Here is a 22,837-nt window from a genome sequence, read left to right as displayed (position 1 = left end):
AATGAATAATGAGTATTATGATGATAAATACCCATTCCCCAGTGGAATGGCAGGAAAGAGGGTATAACTTAAACAAGGAGGATAATGACTGTCTGAGGTAGCCTAGTCTACATTAAAACTTGAGAGGGAAAAGACACACACACACACACACACACACACACACACACACACACACACTCCCACCGGTTTGGGGGAAAACTTTCCACGCTCAAGACAGGTCAACACAATACAGAATATGTATTTAATTTGTTTATAAATACATATTAATTTGTTTACTTTTAATGTAGACTAAATGAGTTGCGGCTAGTTTCATTTCTCCTTTTGAAATTTGGTTACCACCCTTGAACGTAAGTGACGGCCCTGAGGATCCGTCAGTGGCTGTAGATACCGCTGCCTTTTGTCGTAAGGGAGTAAAGATGGCGCCCACGCATGTATTAAGATGCTGCCAACGGGGACTAGCTTGGATTCCAGTCATTTTTATTGCCTTAGTGGTCTGTTGGTCGTATTATGCGTACGTTGTGGAACTGTGCATAAGTAAGTTACATGTTTTCGTTAATTTTGTATCTGTGGAAAATAAGCTGACAGTTTGATTGAGCAGTTTAGAAGAGGTGAGCTAGCGAAGACATTAGCTAACCTGCCGCTAGCCAGTTGAAGCCAAGAGGCTTCTTGCCTTATGAGAACGAGGAAGTGATTGATAAAGGTGCGAACATACTGTAGAGACGTGGTCGTCTGACTGCTTGTATCACGATAAATGTTAAAATGCAGCAGTGTAACTGTATGGTGTTGACAGAGGTAGTGTCAAGGTTAGTTTAAGCCAAAGGGCTCCGCAACCACCATCAGTCTGTGAAAGCTCTGGCTTGTGAATGAGTGATTCGTGCAACTTCAAAAGCTTGAATGATCTCTGACTGTAGAATGGACATTGCATGACAAGACAGCAAATTAATGTTGAGTTCAGTTTGACGCTCAGAAGCACTACTAATACGGAGCTTTCCCAATGTCTCTAGTGGTTACTTAAACCAGCTAGAGTCTAGTAGATGTGTTATCCTGAATAAATGGTGTCAAATCTCAAGGTCTGACTTCTCATCTCTGATTAATCCCCTAATGTTTGGCGGTGATGTGATGCGCATGCACTCTGTCCTTGTAGTATGTGGCTAAATTGTAACTGTGGCGCTGATATAGCACCAGATTGTTATTCTGTTAAGTCTTTTGTGTGTGTGTGTTTGTCTTTACAGTCACCATCCCGAGCACAGGGGAAAAGAGTAAGTCCACTAGTCTCCTCATGGATTTCAATTAAGAAATTGTGTGAAGAGTTTTTTAAGATGGAGGAAAAACTTGAAACGATTGACTGAAAGACTTCTTAAGCATCATTCCATCATAAAAATAGCCTGTCTGTGGGTGTCTGATTCTCATGAAATGTGGCTATTTAAATTGGCCTCTTGTCAGCTTGGCACCAGCATCTTACGCTGGAGCCTGTCTGTAGTCGCAGCTCAAGGCTTCATTTGCTGTTATTGTGCTGAGTCCTGCTGGCCAGACAGCCTCGGAATACTGCGCCAGTAATCAAAAAACAACTCATGAATGGACAGTGAGCTCGGCTAGATACACCAGAGAGCCGCGGCGTGTGTACCCTACTTGTGGAATGTAAAGAGGTCCTAGTGTGGGTCTGGTGGTCAGTGTTGACCATCCCCAGGGGGTGTGTGTGTGTGTTGGCGTTGAGTGTCGGCGTGTGCCTAACCGGTTGTGTCTTGCAGTTGTCTACCTGGTGCTCTTTCATCTCTCGTTCGTCATGTTTGTGTGGTCGTACTGGAAGACCATTTTCACTAGACCAGCAAACCCCTCCAAAGAGGTAACACTTCTCGCAAGCTCCTGATATGCCTGCATGCTGTCTTTGTGATACTGTCATATAAGTCATGCTCAAAAGTGTGGTGTTTATCGTATTCTGGATATGGAGTTCTTGAACTATTACTTACTGGCCAGAGGTGTTGGTGTCCTCGAGACATCCACTGTTTGTCTGGGAACTTCCCAACTCATTTGATTATATTTCAGAATGTCGCTTTGTTGTCTGTTTCTATTGCGTTGGCCTATCCTCGGTTTTAAGTGTCTGATGCCAATCTGTTAGAGAATCGTAATCCCTGTGTGTGTGTGTGTGTGTGTGTGTGTGTGTGTGTGTTCTCCATCCAGTTCTGTTTGCCCAAAGTGGAGAAGGAGCAGTATGAGAAGGAGGAGCGTCCAGAGAACCAGCAGGAGATTCTGAAGCGTGTGGCCAGCAGCCTGCCCCTCTACACCCGCACCGGGGCCGGAGGTGAGCCGCCGCGCACTCCTCACCTCTAATGCGGGACAGACCATAATACTCAAAGCACTATGTGCCCGGTAGTCAAGCCTGGCATCCCAGTCTAGTCAAAACCATGCTACTCAAAGCGTTATGTGCCAGTCTGGCATCCCAGTCTAGTCAAAACCATGCTACCCAAAGCACTATGTGCCAGTCTGGCATCCCAGTCTAGTCAAAACCATGCTACCCAAAGCACTATGTGCCAGTCTGGCATCCCAGTCTAGTCAAAACCATGCTACCCAAAGCACTATGTGCCAGTCTGGCATCCCAGTCTAGTCAAAACCATGCTACCCAAAGCACTATGTGCCAGTCTGGCATCCCAGTCTAGTCAAAACCATGCTACCCAAAGCACTATGTGCCAGTCTGGCATCCCAGTCTAGTCATGTATTCCCCCTGGAGCTGTGGCCAGTTCAACTGTGTTCAGATAGATAGATACTTTATTGATCCCCAAGGGGAAATTCAAGAAATTCAGTTCTGTTGCGGCACGTTATTATCCCAAAGGGGGCCGTGTCTTGCAGTCAGGTGCTCAGAAGATCAAGCAGACAACACTACAGCACATGCAGTTGACAGCATCAGTCATTTTGTTGCTCTGTACTTTTGTCTACTCTGTAACCATTTGTGAAAGATCATGATCTATGGTCCCAGGGGAGTGAAATTGGCCTTGTGCTTTAGCGTGTTGTCACACACTGTGGTGAATGTGCCTCTGTTGAGGACCCATCCTTCAGCTCTCCCCCTGTTGAGGACCCATCCTATAGCTCTCCCCTGTTGAGGACCCATCCTATAGCTCTCCCCTGTTGAGGACCCATCCTATAGCTCTCCCCTCTGTTGAGGACCCATCCTATAGCTCTCCCCTGTTGAGGACCCATCCTATAGCTCTCCCCTGTTGAGGACCCATCCTATAGCTCTCCCCTGTTGAGGACCCATTATTCAGCTCTCCCCTGTTGAGGACCCATCCTTCTGCTCTCCCCTGTTGAGGACCCATCCTATAGCTCTCCCCTGTTGAGGACCCATCCTATAGCTCTCCCCTGTTGAGGACCCATCCTATAGCTCTCCCCTCTGTTGAGGACCCATCCTTCTGCTCTCCCCTGTTGAGGACCCATCCTATAGCTCTCCCCCTGTTGAGGACCCATCCTATAGCTCTCCCCCTGTTGAGGACCCATCCTTCTGCTCTCCCCTGTTGAGGACCCATCCTATAGCTCTCTCCCCTGTTGAGGACCCATCCTATAGCTCTCCCCTCTGTTGAGGACCCATCCTTCTGCTCTCCCCTGTTGAGGACCCATCCTATAGCTCTCCCCTGTTGAGGACCCATCCTATAGCTCTCCCCTCTGTTGAGGACCCATCCTATAGCTCTCCCCTCTGTTGAGGACCCATCCTATAGCTCTCCCCTCTGTTGAGGACCCATCCTATAGCTCTCCCCTGTTGAGGACCCATCCTATAGCTCTCCCTCTGTTGAGGACCCATCCTATAGCTCTCCCCTGTTGAGGACCCATCCTATAGCTCTCCCCTGTTGAGGACCCATCCTATAGCTCTCCCCTCTGTTGAGGACCCATCCTATAGCTCTCCCCTCTGTTGAGGACCCATCCTATAGCTCTCCCCTGTTGAGGACCCATCCTATAGCTCTCCCCTGTTGAGGACCCATCCTATAGCTCTCCCCTCTGTTGAGGACCCATCCTATAGCTCTCCCCTGTTGAGGACCCATTATTCAGCTCTCCCCTGTTGAGGACCCATCCTATAGCTCTCCCCTCTGTTGAGGACCCATCCTATAGCTCTCCCCTCTGTTGAGGACCCATCCTATAGCTCTCCCCTGTTGAGGACCCATCCTTCAGCTCTCCCCCTGTTGAGGACCCATCCTATAGCTCTCCCCTCTGTTGAGGACCCATCCTATAGCTCTCCCCTCTGTTGAGGACCCATCCTATAGCTCTCCCCTCTGTTGAGGACCCATCCTATAGCTCTCCCCCTGTTGAGGACCCATCCTATAGCTCTCCCCTGTTGAGGACCCATCCTATAGCTCTCCCCTGTTGAGGACCCATCCTATAGCTCTCCCCTGTTGAGGACCCATCCTATAGCTCTCCCCTGTTGAGGACCCATCCTATAGCTCTCCCCTGTTGAGGACCCATCCTATAGCTCTCCCCTGTTGAGGACCCATCCTATAGCTCTCCCCTCTGTTGAGGACCCATCCTATAGCTCTCCCCTGTTGAGGACCCATTATTCAGCTCTCCCCTGTTGAGGACCCATCCTATAGCTCTCCCCTGTTGAGGACCCATCCTATAGCTCTCCCCTGTTGAGGACCCATCCTATAGCTCTCCCCTCTGTTGAGGACCCATCCTATAGCTCTCCCCTCTGTTGAGGACCCATCCTATAGCTCTCCCCTGTTGAGGACCCATCCTATAGCTCTCCCCTCTGTTGAGGACCCATCCTATAGCTCTCCCCTGTTGAGGACCCATCCTATAGCTCTCCTCTGTTGAGGACCCATCCTATAGCTCTCCCCTGTTGAGGACCCATCCTATAGCTCTCCCCTCTGTTGAGGACCCATCCTATAGCTCTCCCCTCTGTTGAGGACCCATCCTATAGCTCTCCCCTCTGTTGAGGACCCATCCTATAGCTCTCCCCTCTGTTGAGGACCCATCCTTCTGCTCTCCCCTCTGTTGAGGACCCATCCTATAGCTCTCCCCTGTTGAGGACCCATCCTATAGCTCTCCCCTGTTGAGGACCCATCCTATAGCTCTCCCCTGTTGAGGACCCATCCTATAGCTCTTCCCTGTTGAGGACCCATCCTATAGCTCTCCCCTGTTGAGGACCCATCCTATAGCTCTCCCCTGTTGAGGACCCATCCTATAGCTCTCCCCTGTTCCCTGACCAGTGCCTGACCTCTGTGCTTACTCCCCCTCAGCTATCCGCTACTGCGACCGCTGTCAGGTGATCAAACCTGACCGATGTCATCACTGCTCCGCCTGTGACATGTAAGTGTTCCTTCTCCTCTCTTCTCCTCTCCTCTCTCCCCTCCCCTCCCCTCTCCTCTCTTCTCCTCTCCTCTCTCCCCTCCCCTCCCCTCTCCTCCCTTCTCCTCTCCTCTCCTCTCTTTTCCTCTCCTCTCCTCTCCTCTTTCTTCTCCTTTCCTCTCCTCTCCTCTCCTCTCCTCTACCTCTTCTTGGCCCAGTACTCTCACACTTTCACTGTCCCCAAAAGTCTTACAGGATGTGGGTGACCCAGTGCATGGATTTTGTGTCACACACAGAGGTGTAACTGCCCTGTAGAGTTTAGCTATGTAGCTATGCAGTAGTTATGGGTGGTGGTAGCCTAGTGGTTAAGGAGCCGGGCTAGCATGCTGTGGCCAGAAAAGTTGTGGGTTCAATTCCCAGCTTCCACTGCTGTGCCCTTGAGCAAGACACTTAACTCGGAGTTGTTGTGAGGACAAAGTAACATTGCCTTTGTAATATAATTGACATGTGTAAGTCATTTGGAAGAAGCGTCTGCTAAATGATCACATGTGGAGAATGTAAGCGCAGTGTTTATAAGTAAGTAATGCTCCTGATTCAGCTGTGTCCCCCAGGACTCATCTCTGGTCATCTCTGGCAGGCCTTCGCAACGTGCTTCTTTTGCGTCACTTTGAGTAGAGCTACTTTGGCCTCTCAGTGCTGCCCATTAAGCCCAATTCACACCAAAGATTCCCGACGCGACGAGACTGAGTTGCAGCGGTGTGAATTAGAAGTTGCAAGTAGTTGCAAGCAGTCGCAAGCCGTCGCAGAGCATTAAACACGTTGAGTCGCAGTCGCAAGGTTTTAGAACGTCGCGGCTCGTCTCGTCGGGACGCTTTGGTCTGAACCCTACTTTAGAAACCTGCCTAGTACTCAGCCAGCCTGTCAGATCAGGTGAAAAGCTGCAATGCAAATAAGGAAGTGTGGGCAAGTGGCACGAGCAGCAGGGCGTAGCGGAGAGCACAGGGACGTTCGTCGTGTTCGCTTGTTATTTCCTGCTCTGAATGAATGTGCCCAGTGTTTTTCCGTGAGCATGCGCTCACCACCGTGTCCCTTTTAACAGGTGTGTGCTGAAGATGGACCACCACTGCCCTTGGTGAGTCACATGACTGGTCATTATTTAGTTTCACAGCGTGTGCATGGAGTCATGTATTTGTGCTTGCTGTGGATCTTTTAAGGTGTGCATGATTCTTTCAGACTCATTTTAACTAAGTCATAAACAATTCTTCTCATTCTTCTCGAGCCCAAAATGTGTTGCAGCGTTTGCAGAGCCCATCAGCTGCTTGGCAGCCTAATGAATTTAAGGGGGGTGGTTTAGAATGTCTCGGCGGGCGCGCTGGTATTGCAGTGGCATTGTTTCGCGCTGGCGCTCCGCCTTGTCTCTGGGTGGCAGTAAATCTGCCCGTGCTGGGTTGTGCGGCGGGGCAAGTGATGAAATGTGTTTTCAGGGTGAACAACTGCGTGGGCTTCTCCAACTACAAGTTCTTCATCCTGTTCCTCGCCTACTCGCTGGTCTACTGCCTCTTCATCGCCGCCACCGTGCTGCAGTACTTCATCAAGTTCTGGACAGTGAGTGCCTGACACTGGTTCAAACTGACACTTTATTTATTGTTACTTTTTTCCCCCACATCTCATCATTTTCTTTTGATCCGCATTATTTTTGTTTGTTTTTGTATGTTTTTTTTTTTTTTTTTTTTCATCTTATTAGTTATTGTTTTAAAGGAAGTGTTGGTCATTGGTTTTCATTGTAGCTCATCCCACAGCTTTTGGTTGTCAGGTCTGTGTTTTATCCGTCAAGCTGTCAGCCATGTTTCATCCCCCTAGCTTCTCCTGGTTAGGGTTAGGGTTAGGAGCTGCCCCTAGCTCCTCTTCTCCTGCCCCTAGCTTCTCCTGCCCCTAGCTCCTCCTGCCCCTAGTTCCTCTTCTTCTCCTGCCCCTAGCTCCTCCTGCCCCTAGCTTCTCCTGCCCCTAGCTCTTCCTGCCCCTAGCTCCTCCTGCCCCCAGCTCCTCGTCTTCTCCTGCCCCCTAGCTCCTCGTCTTCTCTTTGCCCCTATGTTCTATTGCCTCCTCCTTCCTCTTCAGTCTCTCCACACCTCCTCCCTCTTGTCTTGTCTGCTCTGTTTCCTATCCTTCTCCTGCCCCCAGCTCCTCTTCTCCTGCCCCTAGCTCCTCCTGCCCCCAGCTCCTCCTGCCCCTAGCTCCTCTTCTTCTCCTGCCCCCAGCTCCTCCTGCCCCTAGCTCCTCCTGCCCCTAGCTCCTCTTCTTCTCCTGCCCCCGGCTCCTCCTGCCCCTAGCTCCTCTTCTTCTCCTGCCCCCAGCTCCTCTTGCCCCTAGTTCCTCTTCTCCTGCCCCTTCAGTCCCTCCACACCTCCTCCCTCTTGTCTTGTCTTGTCTGCTCTGTTTCCTGTCCTCCTGGCCGCTGTGGCGGTTGCTGTGGTAAGTGGCTCTCCGGCGGCCTAATGGTGCCTCCACTCCTCTCTCCTCACTCTCTCCTAATGGTGCGTGTATTAACCCACTTAACTCTCCTGTTTGCTTGAGCTCCCCTTGCCCTGCTGTCCTGTCCTCGTGTCTAACAGTCTGTCTCTGTCTCTGCAATAAGCTGTGCCGGAGGAAATCGGCCGAGAATTGCCCGCAGGTAATCACAGTTGATGTTCTCCCCCCACCAGCTCCATGTGTGCCACAAAGGGCTACAATGAAAACATTCTGTTTTTGTTTGGTGTGTGTGTGTGTGTGTGTGTGTGTGTGTGTGTGTGTGTGTGTGTGTGTGTGTGTGTGTGTGTGTGTGTGTGTGTGTGTTTTGTGTGTTTTGTGTGTTTGGCCGTGTGTGTGTATGTTTTGTGTTTGGCCGTACGTGTGTTTTGTGTGTGTGTGTGTGTGTGTGTGTTTTAACATGCTTGTTTGGAAGTCTGTGTCCTGATTGAAATGTTCTTGTCTCAATCTTTGTCCTCCCAAAGTCGTTTATGTCTCTCCTTTCTTCATTCATATCTCTCTCTCTCTCTCTCTTCTCTTCATTCATATCTCTCTCTCTATCACACTATCCCTTGCTTTCTTTCTCTCCCCCATTCTCAGAATGAGCTGCCAGATACTCACGCCAAATTCCATGTTTTATTTTTATTTTTCGTGGCGGCCATGTTCTGTATCAGCATCTTGTCCCTCTTCAGTTACCACCTGTGGCTGGTGGGCAAGAACAGATCCACCATAGGTACTGCACACACACACACACACACACACTCCTACACACTCCTACACACTCATCACCACATCCACCATAGGTAACACACTCCTGCCCTCTCACCAACATAAACACACTCCTACACACTCATAACCACATCCACCATAGGTAATACACTCCTACCCTCTCACCAACATAAACACACTCCTACACACTCATAACCACATCCACCATAGGTAATACACTCCTACCCTCTCATCAACATAAACACACTCCCACCCACTCATCAACATAAACACACTCCTACCCTCTCATAACCACATCAACATAAACACACTCCTACCCTCTCACCAACATAAACACACTCCTACCCTCTCATCACCACATCCACCATAAACACACTAACCCTCCCATCACCACATCCACCATAAACACACTAACCCTCCCATCACCACATCCACCATAAATACACTCCTACCCACTCATCACTAGACCTACCATGGGTAATTCACTCCTACCCACTCCCACTCATCACCACATCCACCATAAACACACTCCTACCCTCTCATCACCACATCCACCATAAACACACTCCTACCCACTCATCACCACATCCACCATAAACACACTCCTACCCTCTCATCACCACATCCACCATAAACACACTAACCCTCCCATCACCACATCCACCATAAATACATTCCTACCCACTCATCACTAGACCTACCATGGGTAATTCACTCCTACCCCCTCATCACCACATCCACCATAAACACACTAACCCACTCGTCAGCAGGTGGTGATGGTTAGGTTCACTAACTAGAGGTTTAGTCTACTAACTGCAAAGGGTTTTTTTTTCCACTTACTGTATCCACTGAGTTGGGACTACTTAACAAATCTAAGTTAAATTTAGCTTGGCAGTTTGACTGAAAATCTCAATAAGGAATTTGTTGTTTTGGCTCCAGTAGTTGCACCTGCCAACGGAGCTACTATGACCTTGAGCAATGACCTTGACCTATGACCCCGTGAGTAATGAGTGTTGTGAAGCGAAGTGTTCTTGCTGCGCTGCTGACCCTGTGGTCTCTCCCTCTGTGCACAGAGGCGTTCAGGGCCCCGGTCTTCAGAAACGGCCCCGACAAGAACGGCTTCTCGTTGGGATTCACCAAGAACATCGCCCAGGTGTTCGGGGATGAGAAGAAATACTGGCTGCTGCCGCTCTTCACCAGGTGAAAAAATAAGGCACCTCGATATATCATTCACTGTCAGCTGTATACTTCTCACGGCGATTGAGAAGATTAGTTTCTGTTCACTGCGTCTATTTCAGCTTTTGATGGATGATGGTGGTTGAGAATGTGATATCTGGTTGCCCTTTTTTTAAGGTTATGTGTTGTGCATGTAAGTTGATGCTTATTTTTGGTTTTGTTGTTTTTCTCTGTCGTAGTCAAGGAGATGGGCTCACATTCCCAACACGTCTGGTGAATATTGACCCCGAGCAGCCCATAGTACCTCAGAACCCAGACAGCAGTAAAAGGTAAACAGGCCTCTAAACGCTCACCTACAATGTGGTCGATAGGAAGGCTTCTCTCCTCTACTAGTGTTCCATATGTTTTGATTAAAAAGATAGAAAGATGCTTAAAATTCTTACCTACATGTGCTACAATGCTAACCTACATGTGACCCACCCTTCCTTCAGACCTATTCCCCACCCTTAAAGATGCAGTCAGGGATGTCGCAGGATGTTGCATTTGTTTGTGTTTATATTCATATTTAAATTTTTTAGCATACCCTTTTGTGCAAAAAGATATACATTTCATTTTCACCAAGGACCAAACAAAACTGCCCCTTAAGGTAGCTCACCCCTACCTTCAGTGTTCCATACCCACACACACCCACACACACACACACACACACACACACACACACACACACACACACACACCAGAGAGCTCACCCCTACCTTCAGTATTCCCGGAGGAATTCCACACAGGGGTTCATTTGATGGGGACACAGGCTGCCCCTTACTTTGTTTGTGTCCAGTTTTGGGAGGCTGGACCGCCTACTGAGGCCAGTTCTGTATAGCGTGCTCATGGAGTGGCCAGCTAGTGCTTGTGAAGACATGATTGCTGAATGGAACAAAACAGTGTGTAGGAAACTAACTCCCTGACTGTGTAGGCCTGTAATTGCATAAACTCCCTGACTAGCTTTTAAGTAAACAAGTTTTGGACTTTCAACACCAAGCGTAATGATGTTGGTCTGGTTCTCCTCATGCTGAATGTGAAGAGTAGGGTGACCAACCGTACGTCCGGATTTCAATCGGGAGGACAGTCCGGTTTTCGAGCCCTTTGTCCGGACCTCTCTCGTGCGTTCTCATTTTTTCCCTTTTTTTTTTTTACCCGAAATGAGGACAAAAGGGCAAAAATGTACGCACCAGAGGTCAGGACAAAGGTCTCGAAAACTGTCCCCCCGAAGTCCGGACGTATGGTCCCCCTAGTGAAGAGCCGTGGTTTAAACAAGACTTTCAAAACCCAGCGTAATTCTGTTGGTCCGGCTCTCGTCATGCTGAATGTGAAGAGCCATGGTTTAAACAGGACTCCGTCCCAGCGTCTCATGTGAAGTGCGATTACTGTTAGACAGCAGGCGGCTGCAGCGGTGCGGTGCGGTGGCCAGTGATTAACGTGCCCGTGACTCACTCTCTGCCCACAGTGTTGAAGACGACTCGGTCCCACAGAGTCCAGTCAGCGACTCCCAGAACCGGCTGCTTGGCAGCGACCAGCACATCAGCGATGAGATCCTGAGCATCGACCCCCTCAAGTCAGGTCCGTCCACTGATGAATGGCTCCTCTAGAGCAGAGTGTTTGGGTGGAGGGAGGAAACCAGGCAGACTGACGGGGACTGCACAGAAAACCCACTTAAAGTCTTAAAAGCTCTTAAACATAGTTTTTGGTATGCCTTGGTATGCTTTGGTATGCTTTGGTAGGCCTAAACATGTCTTTAAATGTCAGGGATTGTTGAGTGAGCACTGAGCAGGCATTACATTTGAGTTGGAGCAGAATTGCTGTGTTTTGTTGCTGTTGTTCAGTTTGTTGTTCATTGCTTGTCCCACAACGATGGCAATTTCAGCATTTCCCGGCAAGTACAAGTATGCTTGCTCTGCCCACGCCTGCAGGCCCTGCTTGCAGCTGCTGCTGTGTTTGTGTTGTGTTTCAACATTTTTCTTATTTCCACGACACTTTCAACTTAAAAGTAAACTGCGGAGATAAAAAGGGGGAAAATGTTAAGGGAAGGCAGTATGAACTGCAGCAGTCATTTCTGTTGATCAGGTTTTAACTGGAACGTTTTTCTTTTCCCAGATGGAACTGATGACATCACCGTGTACATGGAGAGTGAGTCGTAGCCAGGTACGCTGTCGGAATGCTCCTGTGGTAACGTCCTGAGATGATGCGCGCTGGCGTGTTCAGTCTTAGTGGAGCATTTACTACCACTAATTACTCTGCCAGGAGCTCCTTAGTTAGTGCCACCACCTCCGTGATGAGGCATGGTGTGTGTGTGTGTGTTTACTGTGGTGTGTGGTTGTTTGTTGTGTGCTCTTGGGGGCATGAGTGATATGTGAGATATGTGTGTGACGTTATGGCGGTGTCGGTGTGTGTTCTATAAAGCATGTTGTGTGCTGGAGCGTTGGTGTGTGTGCCATGTGCTGGAGCGTTGGTGTGTATGTGACGTGGCTGTGTGGGTGTGTGTTGTGTCCTAGAGCGTTGGTGTGTGTGTGACGTGGCTGTGTGGGTGTGTGTTGTGTCCTAGAGCGTTGGTGTGTGTTGTGACGTCTGAGCTGGTGCTGATGACGCTGTGTCCCGCTGTGTTCTGTGTTCCGCAGGGTGAGTGAAGGTTGCCGCGGAGACTGGGGAGGCGGGGTCTCTCCACCCTCGTCCGCTGCCCAGGTCTGGGGACTCCCGAGGGAAAGAACAGCCATCCAATCAGATGCCTTAAACAGACTCCATCTGATTCCTTTACCCGTGTGGGAGGAGCATCAGCACGCTCAGTTGGGCGCATGGCCACCGTCCTCTCGGCTACCGCCCCGCGCTCCTGTCTCTAGTCTTGCTCTGTTTGTTTGTCTGTTTGTTTGTTTGTTTGTTTGTTTGTTTGTTTGTCTGTTGTTGTCATTCCCCCCTCTCTCTTTTTGCCGCATCTTAGTTTGGTTGTGTCCATTCACACTTGCAACACACACATCCTGTAACATTAAACCAAACGCAGCATCGGAGCCCTGTGTTCAGCTGCCCAGAGTGACGCCCTCGGCGTGTTCAGATCAGGAGAGAGTTCAGCGCAGTAGCGGTTCATATTAACAGTACCCAACAGATCACACTCACACTCTTCAGATCAGGAGAGAGTTCAGCGCAGTAGCGGTTCATATTAACAGCACCCAACAGATCACACTCACACTCAGATCCTTCTGCAGCTCTGGCTCCTAAGTGTTGGAATGTGTGTTGGTTAAGGCATTGCAAGATGAAGGGCATTATGCAACCCATGTGGCTGTGCGGAAGAATCCCACAATGCATGGTCTGCAGTTTTGAAAGACTGTGCTTGTTAATGATGTGTGTAGGTATTGGCAAAACTTCTGTCAAACAATGTGAGTTGGTCAGAATTGTTAGAGGCTTTCCCGACTTGCCAGCCTTTTTCTAGAGAACACATCTTGTAGATATTAGCAGAAGAACATCCCCATTTTCTTTACATACATTTCAGTTTCTCTATCGCCACCTGCTAGTAGTTAAGTCTTTTTTTCTTCCTTTAATTAAACGCTGCTCCCTGGTCTTGCCAAATGGCATTTGACTCATAAAACCATCTGCAGGGGATCAGGCAGGAGACCCAGAACTAAGCTGTTCCTTCGCTTTTTGTTCATAGCCGTGCTTGAACCGCCAGAGCATCTGGGATAATCGTGTGCCTTATTTCACTTGTTTGATTTGACTTGAACGGCATGGCAGCCATGTTGTCATGCCCCCCTGTGGATATGATGCACGGGATGCAGACTATGAATCAGCGGCCATGTCTAAACCGTGGGCCCAAAAGCGGTCATGTCTAAACCATGGGCCCCACAGGTTCAGCGGCCATGTCTAAACTATGGCCCCACAGGATCAGGACAGCTCCATAAGAGAAGCTTTGACATCCATTCTAGAGTGAGAGACATGAGTAATGTTGAGGGATATCGAGCGTACAGTAGCCTCGGTCTTGTAAGGTCTCTATGTGGAAAGCTTGCTATGAGATGCACTCTGACTGGGAAAGGCCTTTATCCAAATGCTGCTTTAGGAAGGAGGGAAGAGCCGCTCCATTCACAAACAACTAAGGAGCCCGCGGTTTGAACAGGCTGGTGTTTTCTTTCTTTTTTTCATGTGTTTGTTTGTTGTTTACGTCACTGTCTGATTTCTATCCTGATGTTTACACTACATGTGTCAGGTTCAAAAAGGGGGGACTGAAAAGGACGGGCCTTTATATCGGATTAGACAGCCGTCGCCGGCCTTCAGAAAGGGCCTGGAGATTTCAAAGGGATTTGCTCTCTCTGAGGCTCAGCCAAAGCCTTACAGACAGAAACACGATAGGGACGAGTGTGTTCACGATTAGTGCAGGAAAGAGCACAAGAAGGGGCATTTGCACTTTTAAAGACTTCTTTTAGGAGATGTACATACATACGTTTTGTTTGTTTGTTCGTTGTGTTTTGCTTTGTTTTGTTTTGTTTTTACTTAATGTGCACACACAAAATCATGATCTCCAAAGTATCATACTCTATGACTGGCTACTACCCAGGGGGCAAAGGGGGTTTTACAGACATGGGCTGCTGTAAAAGGTTGTCATGCAAAAATAAAATCTAGGATGTCCCAGGATCACAACCTGGGTGGCCAACCCGGTCAATAAGCTGCTGTTTGTGTGTTATCGCCCTTTTTATGCCCCATTATAAGTCTATGGATGAATAAATTATGGGGTGAATAGGGTAAAAATTTTAACAAATAGATATCCCTACAAAAATTCCTCAGATGATTATTTACATTAAGGCAATACTTTTTTGTATTGCAAGTTTTTTTAAAAATATCATGTACAAGTATGTAAATGAGGCATCATACACTTAAATGTACGCAATAGCCAAATTATCAATGTTTGGCCTGTACCTTATGGATAAATACAGTAAGAAACAGCCTAGGCTGAGCCTAACCTATATATTTTCTAGGATCTTACACCCTGTAGATATGATTTAATATGTGCTATGACGAGTCTCACCTTCTTCCACAACATTGGACAATGCATCTCTCTATAGTATTTGCATTGTATTGTAATGCATTGATTCTCAATGAACACCCATGTAGCTTTAGGTTAGTGTAACCCAAAATTGTCCCATGTTGACATTAATTTTTATATTCAGCATAGCCAGATCTTTCACAAAAAGTTTGTTGGGTTGATAGAGGTGCACTTTAAGGCCCCCCAAGTCCAAGGCTATAAATGTATGCAAATTTTGCATATTTCATTAGATAATGGTTCATCTACATGAATGTATAAAGTATTTCAGAAAACTTGCAATACAAAAAAGTATTATCTTACAGTGAGTAATCATCTGAGGAATTTTTGTGGGAATATCTATTTGTTAAAATGTTTACCCTATTCACCCCATAATATATTCGTCCATAGACTTATAATGGGGCATAAAGAGGGTGATAAAACACAAACAGCAGCTTATTGACCGGGTTGGCCACCCAGGTTGTGATCCTAGGACACCCTAGATTTTATTTTTGTATGACAACCTTTTACAGCAGCCCATGTCTGATTTCCCTAAAATAGGGGGTTTTGCCCCCTGGGTATACTGGGGTGGGCATTTGGTAGTTGGGATGATTTGATTTACAGTAGAAGTACAGTGACATTAAAATTGCCAGACCAAATTCCTCTCTCTGGAGAGTGGGAAGGGCAGAGTTGCTTTATAAGCTGGGTGATCGTGCAAAGCGAGCCAGTCAGGAGATGTATGTGCAATTCATGTTTCTTCTGCTGCTTGGTTTCTTTGTCAAAGATCTCTCGGCCAATGACATAAACAGGATGTAATGTCAGTGAGAGTGATTCTGTGCAAGCCTCAGCCGACGTGCTCTTGGCCCAAGCTGTTTTCATGGACCATCTTCCCTGAAATAGAGCTTGAGGTTGAGTTCATGTAGAGGTTTGCATTTGCTGACCTCATGATTATGTAGTTAGAGGTCGCTCGTGTTTTTTTGCCAAACAAATCATTGGGCTGACCACCTGTGGTGGACTGTTTACAGTTGTGTGTGCGGTTATACCTCTCTGTTTCCATAGCAGCTCGTGCCATCACTCTCTGTTTCCATAGCATGGCCCGTGCCATCAAGCTAACCAAATGAACCAACTTGTGTTTGTGCTGGTGATTTCAGCGATTGACTTGCCCTTCTCCCGAGGGACTACTGCAGTACCAGTGCTGTGCAGCGGGGGGCAGCACTCATCCAGCATGCAATATGTGGCCCCATGCGCGGGTCACCTCACTTTTAATGACTGAGACATTTACTCTTGTGCTGATGCAGTAAAAGGACTTTAATTGCCTCCGATATTTCAATGCCTATTTTATTTTTTACGATTTTTCTTTTGAAAGAGATGTTCTCTTGATCCTGGTGTTCCCTGTGAAATCCAAAGTTCACTCATACGGCTACTATTCTGTTCTGGTGACTAGTGTGCGGTTCAGCTCCTGTGATTTACTCCGTGAATGATGAGTAAGTTTACATAGCTGCTCGCTGAGTGTGGTGTTGAGTGTAGTGGCTGTTGTTGAATGTATTTGAGGTTTGGTGGTGGTGGTGGTCGTTTGAGTGGTATGAGGAAACGTCAGAGTGTGTATCATTCTGCTCGTTTGCCTACTTTGCCATGTGGTATTTTCCTGCATTGTTTCTTGTCCAGTCCAGGATGTTACCATAGTGACCATTGGGCTCTTCCACACCTGGTACCTGATGTCAGTCAGGTGATACCTGGATGCTCCATCTGTCCCCGACGTAGAGCCCAAAACCTCCAAGAGCTGCTGTCATTGTTAGACGGCCAAAAAAATTGCAAGTGACGGGAGATTTTTGGCATCAATCCATGATCTTTGCTGTGTTTACACAATCTGAAGATTTGCCCCTGGTTTACCATTCAGCTGCAGATGTCAACGTGAACCGTTTTCATGGTGTGTGACATTATGAACATATCAGTTGCAGATGCACCTGGCTAACGAGCATGCAGAAATACAACTTGTTTTTTGTTTTGTTTTTAACCATTTCATATTGTATTTGTTTTTTTTTGTTTTTTTTTAAGAAAACATTTTATATTTGTCTTTTTTGTTGCATATCATTAATATTAAAACAATATATTTGAAGCCATAATCACTTCTTATAGGAAGGAATACCTTGGACCATTTCAAGTCTTATTTTGGTTATCATAAAGACCTGTTTTACTGCATGAAAAGTACAAAGATATTTGTACTCTGCTTTTAGCGCAAGTTTGGGTTCCTTTGTTTTTGATGTCATGTTTTTAAAAAGAAATACATACGAGAGAGAGAGAGAATGTGAAAACGAACTTGCATTTTATTTTTTCTCACCTGATTTATCTTTATCGTTGAATATTTTGTGAATGAAGTACTTGCATATAAATATATTGCAATTATTTGAAGAAACAATAAATGTTCTTTTTGTAAACCTCCAGGATGACTTGCCTCTGACATGCCTTTTTTGTTTGCATGGGAGTTCAAGCGGGAGTTCAGTGCCCTGTTTTTTTGGTTGCATTTTCAGGATTTTTTTTTTTTTCAGGTCTCTTCTCTGAACTTTGATCCCTGTTTGCCAGTGTTCTCTAAGGCCCTCTGCAGCCTCTCTGATACTTAGTGTTCCGTTTCATTAAGCATTTGGTCACCTACAGTGGCCTACACCTCTAATGTGTGTTGATGTCTACTTTGCACAAGAGTATAGTTGTTGTATTATAATGTTCAGTGTGTGTGCTGGGGTATTTGCAAACTCACATGTGTGTGACGTTCTTTTGAACCTTCCAGGGGTTAATGACCGAGATGTCTTGCACCCAAACTGGTTTGGACCCCCTTAGTTAACAAAGACATCTACACAGTCGTATGCAGGCACAGGGAAGTGTGAAACTTTTATTGGGGGAAGTCCATGCATGTCTTAATTTGTCTGAACATGAGCATGATAGACCTGCAAGTGTTTTTGTTACCTGGAGTCTTCCTTATAAGGAGTACGACAGAGCGCTCATGATGTGGTGGACGGAGATATGTCAGTACATGACCGATTAATCTAATACTGGGTGTGTCCCTTTCAGTTCCTTTCAATGCATCATCATACAAAAGAAACTGATATCCGCCCAGTGGACCACGGACTGGCCAGAAATGAATAGTATATTAGGAAACAAACATAATCACTGTGTGTGAGTCTGTGAAACAAAGTTGAGACAACAAGAATCCACCTCACCACTATGGGCCAAAGGAATGTAGGCTGTGGGATGGTGTGTTGAGCGCTTTGATTCTGTTAGAATTACATTTTATGTTTTGTGTGTCTTGGCCAGTTAGAAGGACAAAATGATAGTTCCATAAAAGTAAAGGTAAAACTGAGAGATACTTAGACATGGTGACAGACAATAGATTTGCCAATGTCATGATAGTAGAGGTAAGAAATCTTGGTAAAAGATAAAATCACATGACGTAGACTCTGCGCGTTTCCATGGAAGCGGAGGGCATGTGATGTGGTGCGCCTGAATAGAATACGCTCCTCGGGGGCAAGTCTCAAAGTGTCTGTTCCTGAAGAGTCGCACCCCATGGATTTCCACATTCGCACGGTCTATTAGTTGTGTTGGGGCTGGGCCGTTACTTTCCTGCGTTTAAACCCGAAATCACAGGCGTGCCATGAGTCGATCAATTAGAATTACGCAATTTGTAGAGGTGTTCTTTTGGATGAGAAGCATCAAATTTATGTAGCTTGCTGCGTTTTTCAGGGGCAGGGGCGGGTTTATGTTACTTCTACAAAGTTAGCTGAGGCTCTGTCCACGGTCATAACGGAGACAGCCGCGAGCTCGTCGCATTGCCAATGATCCATCGGTGTGAGGAGAAATTAACCACAGTTGAACTTTGCTGAAGTACAATTAGTAAAATACTATTGTTGGCTAAACCATTTGTTCCATTCATTATCCTGAGGGGACTCAACTAGTCTACAAAGAATGGATGCAACAAACCAAACATTTGATCCTCGCTGCAGGCAGCAGCCTCCACTCGCCATCGACATCATCTTAAGTGAGTATGCCAGCTGAATTTAAAACAAAGTAGTCCAGTTTTGCTCCAGGGATTTTGAAGTGGCCCAAAATGGACACGCGTGGTGTGTTTGAGTGGCAAGACTCGCGACTTTTCATAGCTTTCAACTTTGGATGTGGTAGCAGGTGTCATGCATTCCTTATACGTTCATTGATCCGACTATTTAGGCTATACTCTCCTCACTATACACACACAGCAGAAACGTTATATGAAGCTTCAATCTGAAGTGCCCTTTCCTTCCATCATTTGAAACACAGTTCGCGACTGTTGTCAAAGGTTGTTATTTGTGCTCTAATTACACATTTGCGTTAGAAGAAGACGCGGTTCATGTTCCGTTAGTTTCCCATAAATAGTGCCATTTTGAGATTGGAGTTGTTGGGTTGTTTTTTTGTATTTGTTTAATTGTATTTGTACAATTATTTATTTATTCGCGGAATGTGTCTTAAGCCTTATTGGCCACTTACTTGGATGTTTGAGGGGTTTTTTTTAGGGTCGACAAGTAAATGGTTTTAATTGAAAATGTGGGAGCTAAATTTCAGATTTGGGGCATTCATTCCCTCTTATAGAACTAAATAGTGCGCACAGTTTACTAAATTGCGCGCACGTGTTATTTACTAGTGCGTAATGTGTGCTCTCATTTCAGTTTTTGTAAAACAATACAGGAAAACGGGGCATGATTTATTCAATTGAGTGCACAATCTATTCAAATGAGACCACAATTTAGTAAAACGAGAGCATTAAGCAGTAAAACTAGAACACACAAATTCTAAGTTACACAATCTAGTAAAATGGGACCATAGTGAAATGAACGCACAATTTACTAAAAATTAGTGCCCATTCTCTCGATATACAAACATACGGTATCTTGCAATGACACCTCTGTCCTGCACGTGGCCCAAAGAAGGACGTGGCCCTACCCAACTACATCGCTATAGGGATAGCACACAACCACTCCACCAAAGTGCCAAGACCCATCAGAGGTTAACTTTTTCAGGTGTATCTTTTCTGAACCCCAACAAGCTGTTAGAATCCACATTTGTATATGATCTGAGCGATGCTCCCTTGGAGAAGGCTTTGACACAAGCTACCATTGTCATCCAGTCAATCTGTGGTTAGTGAGGAAGGGAGTCAATGAACTTTGGCTTTTTAAGGGTTAAGGATTAGCATACCAGTGGTCTTGAGCAGTTTAAACAACAACTAGGCTACCTGCAGTGACTTAAAGACTGCATGTGCAGTAGATTGGCTCATTTTGAATTGTGTGCATTCATTGCCCATTTATGGAATGATCTCCGGCGGTCATTTGTGTGCCAAGTGCAGATCAAGGCAGGGCAGCAGAATGAGCAGCTATAATATTTATGGAGTGACAAGCTAATTCCATGTGGATAAAAAATCAAGCATGTAGAGAAACCCTACAACTGAAGTCTGACATTAATGAGTTTGGTTCTGGGTCCATTATTGGATTTATAGACTTTATACTGTATGTAGATCATCGTTAGTCATTTTATTTGCGGCTCCAGAGGAACCACGCACATCTGTTGTTGCGACAGGATGGTATGGTGAGTCAGAAGCACCAGAAATGAAAGTTCCTTTACGGAACATCTGGATTCACTTTTTGGGAATTGGTGCAAGATGCAATTGTGTTTTGCAGTCAACACATCCCTTGAAACGTGTGTCCAGTTTTGTTATTCTCGTAAAACCACTCACCTGCGGAAGGGTGTGGGTGTACTGTAGGTCTTTAGTAATATTCTTCAATCAGTAGCCTATTGTTTTTCATCCCAAAAACCCCATTAGTGTTCTCCTGAGTCATGTACACAGAGCTCCACTCCTGCTCTAGTTTGCTCTCTGTGTCCTCTCAAATTAGCAATACAGTAGTCTAGTCTGGGAGCCAAAGGCCAGAATCTTGGTGAAGAATTCTTTATCTTTGCTTTTTCTTGTTTTTACAGTTTTACACAAAGTGCATCCTTCAACTGACTATCTTGATTTGTGTAACTGATGCTAATGTGACTTCATCTTATAAGAAGCTCTAAGTTTGGACCTATAGCCTAATAAGAATAACATTACATTGTCAAGGGCACAATGGTGGAAGCTGGGAATTGAACGGACAACTCTCTGGCTACTGTATGGTAGCCCAACTCCTTAACCACTACACTACCACCGCACCATGAATATGAAGCCATTATTTACGTTGTAAGACGTGATAGAAATGAATAACAGTCACACACAATTTCATCATTTAAACTAAAAGGACACCAAGTTTCACGTTCACTATCATGGCGATTTGAATCTGATCGGCTTAAAAAATGAACAGGGGTTCCTTAGCCTGAGCTACACAAGCAATGAACAACAAACTGAACAACAGCAACAAAACACAGCAATTCTGCTCCAACTCAAATGTAATGCCTGCTCACTCAACAATCCCTGACATTTAAAGACATGTTTAGGCCTACCAAAGCATACCAAAGCATACCAAAGACTGTGTTTAAGAGCTTTTAAGACTTTAAGTGGGTTTTCTGTAAATGGGAAGAGACCGGACCTCAAAGATGGCAGCTTTTTTTATAGACAAACTTCAGAGGTCTACGAACATCATTAGGCCTTCTGACTGTCAGAGTGACTCGCTGAGTAAATTCAAATAGTTCTCTCGTGAGAGCTCTGGATTTTAGTAGGGTACCTTTCCACCAAGTTTTGTAAGAATTGGTGTTATGTAGTAAGCAAAAAAAGTGGAAAACCGTTCCCAGTGTCTAACATTGAGGCGGCTGAGAGAATGCCAATAGTGTGAAATGCTCATCATAACAAACGTTGACTGCTTTGAAGAGCCTGAAATATAAAACATGTAAACAAATAGCTCTTTTTTGTCTACCACATTACCCTTATCCTATATTTGTTCATTTATAGTTTTCAGTTTTGCTCTACAATGTAACAATAGTGAAAACAACATATTAAAGAATAGGTATTTCAAGCCTTTTGACCATAATATGTGTGAGTAAATGTCAAACAGGGAACTTGATGTATTTGATATCAGTATTTAGCTTGAAATAAAGAATATTTCCTTTCATGATTTGGCCCATTAGGGCCATAAGGTTGTTAATTTTTTAGATTGAATAAGGAATATCACCGGGCACCCTCCTAAATCTTAACGAGCTACCCCATCTATAAGATAAAGCAGAAAAAAATAAATAACCGTCAAAACCAGGTTCAACCCCATGGCTTCCAGACTAATACAGTAGATTCTGTTTTTTTCCTCAAAATGCAATGATTACCCGAAACATTTCCTCTGTAGCTCCAGTAGCAGGAGCAATACCACTGTGAATAGATAAGGATTATGTATACCACTGTGAATAAGATAAGGATTATGTATGAAGGTGAACGACGTGCATAGATTTCCTGTCATTGTGAGGCACTGAGAGTTGAGATCAGAACTAATTTCTAATGTCTAATGAATGTCTTTGTATTCATACTTAGTGTCTTCTCTCTTGTGTCCCCTTCCACATCTTCTACTCTCACTGTTATCTCTGTTTTTAACTGTCCCTTCACGCTGTGTCGTAGGGCGCAATGTTATATTTTTTGCCTTGTCACTGTTCTACGTGAGTACATGTACATTGTCTGCATCAGTAGTTAGAATTCACACCCATGCTAAATTACAGTAAATCTGAATTTGATCAAAAGTTTTCTTCTGGCAGGAAATAACATGTGTTTGCAATGACAGTGAGCCACTATAAATGAAAATGTGCCGTGTGTATGATAGTAATAGCCTGACCCTCTCCTGTCTACGCACTTCCCCTCGATAACTTTTCCCTTCAGTACTTCTGTGAAGAAGACAATGATGGTTCCCAGGCTCTATGAATAATGCCATGGGTATGAGTAATACAGGATGCAGGATACAGGAGACTTTATTGATCCCCACACGGCAATTCAGGAATAATGGGAATAATGTTGGTATTATGGTTCCCAGGCTCTAGGAATAATGCCATGGAATAATGTTGGCTTTAATTGTGTCTGCTCTGGATTCCCAGGTTAGCATTATCAGGGTCTGATTCAGTGTGGTCTGTGTAAGCCTGGATGACCAATGC

The 22,837-nt window shown here is 45.7% G+C and overlaps 2 protein-coding genes across 4 annotated transcripts in view; both read left to right on the top strand.

The window, feature by feature from the left end:
• The first annotated feature begins 407 nt into the window (after positions 1 to 407).
• On the top strand, positions 408 to 14,288 carry zdhhc20b (zinc finger DHHC-type palmitoyltransferase 20b). Its single transcript, XM_062521584.1, has 13 exons — positions 408 to 534; positions 1,233 to 1,259; positions 1,749 to 1,843; positions 2,179 to 2,299; positions 5,217 to 5,286; positions 6,365 to 6,397; positions 6,750 to 6,870; positions 8,371 to 8,503; positions 9,573 to 9,699; positions 9,915 to 10,004; positions 11,177 to 11,289; positions 11,824 to 11,871; positions 12,345 to 14,288. Exons 1-12 carry the CDS (start codon positions 417 to 419, stop codon positions 11,865 to 11,867), a joined length of 1,092 nt encoding a protein of 363 aa, XP_062377568.1. The 5' UTR covers positions 408 to 416; the 3' UTR covers positions 11,868 to 11,871; positions 12,345 to 14,288.
• Positions 14,289 to 18,207: 3,919 nt separating this feature from the next.
• Positions 18,208 to 22,837, top strand: part of slc51a (solute carrier family 51 member A) — a 14,675-nt gene continuing 10,045 nt past the window's right edge. The window contains exon 1 of one of the 3 annotated variants that reach the window (XM_062520779.1): positions 18,208 to 18,752. In XM_062520779.1, the coding sequence (XP_062376763.1) occupies positions 18,680 to 18,752 (73 nt within the window). In that variant the 5' untranslated portion in view covers positions 18,208 to 18,679. The remainder of the gene's footprint in view (positions 18,753 to 22,837) is intronic. The other 2 variants (XM_062520781.1, XM_062520778.1) reach the window with 2 other exon arrangements.

This window comes from Sardina pilchardus, chromosome 19 (assembly GCF_963854185.1).
Source record: "Sardina pilchardus chromosome 19, fSarPil1.1, whole genome shotgun sequence".
Lineage (NCBI taxonomy): Eukaryota > Metazoa > Chordata > Actinopteri > Clupeiformes > Clupeidae > Sardina > Sardina pilchardus.
The sequence above is the reverse complement of the archived record's forward strand: the minus strand, read 5'-3'. Positions and strand labels throughout refer to the sequence as shown.

Coding starts and splice junctions, on each gene's coding strand:
- zdhhc20b (XM_062521584.1), top strand. CDS start 417: ATGGCGCCCACGCATGTATTAAGATGCTGCCAACGGGGACTAGCTTGG. Junction 6,871..8,370: donor ACTTCATCAAGTTCTGGACA/GTGAGTGCCTGA, acceptor CCCCATTCTCAG/AATGAGCTGCCAGATACTCA. Junction 11,290..11,823: donor CATCGACCCCCTCAAGTCAG/GTCCGTCCACTG, acceptor TTCTTTTCCCAG/ATGGAACTGATGACATCACC.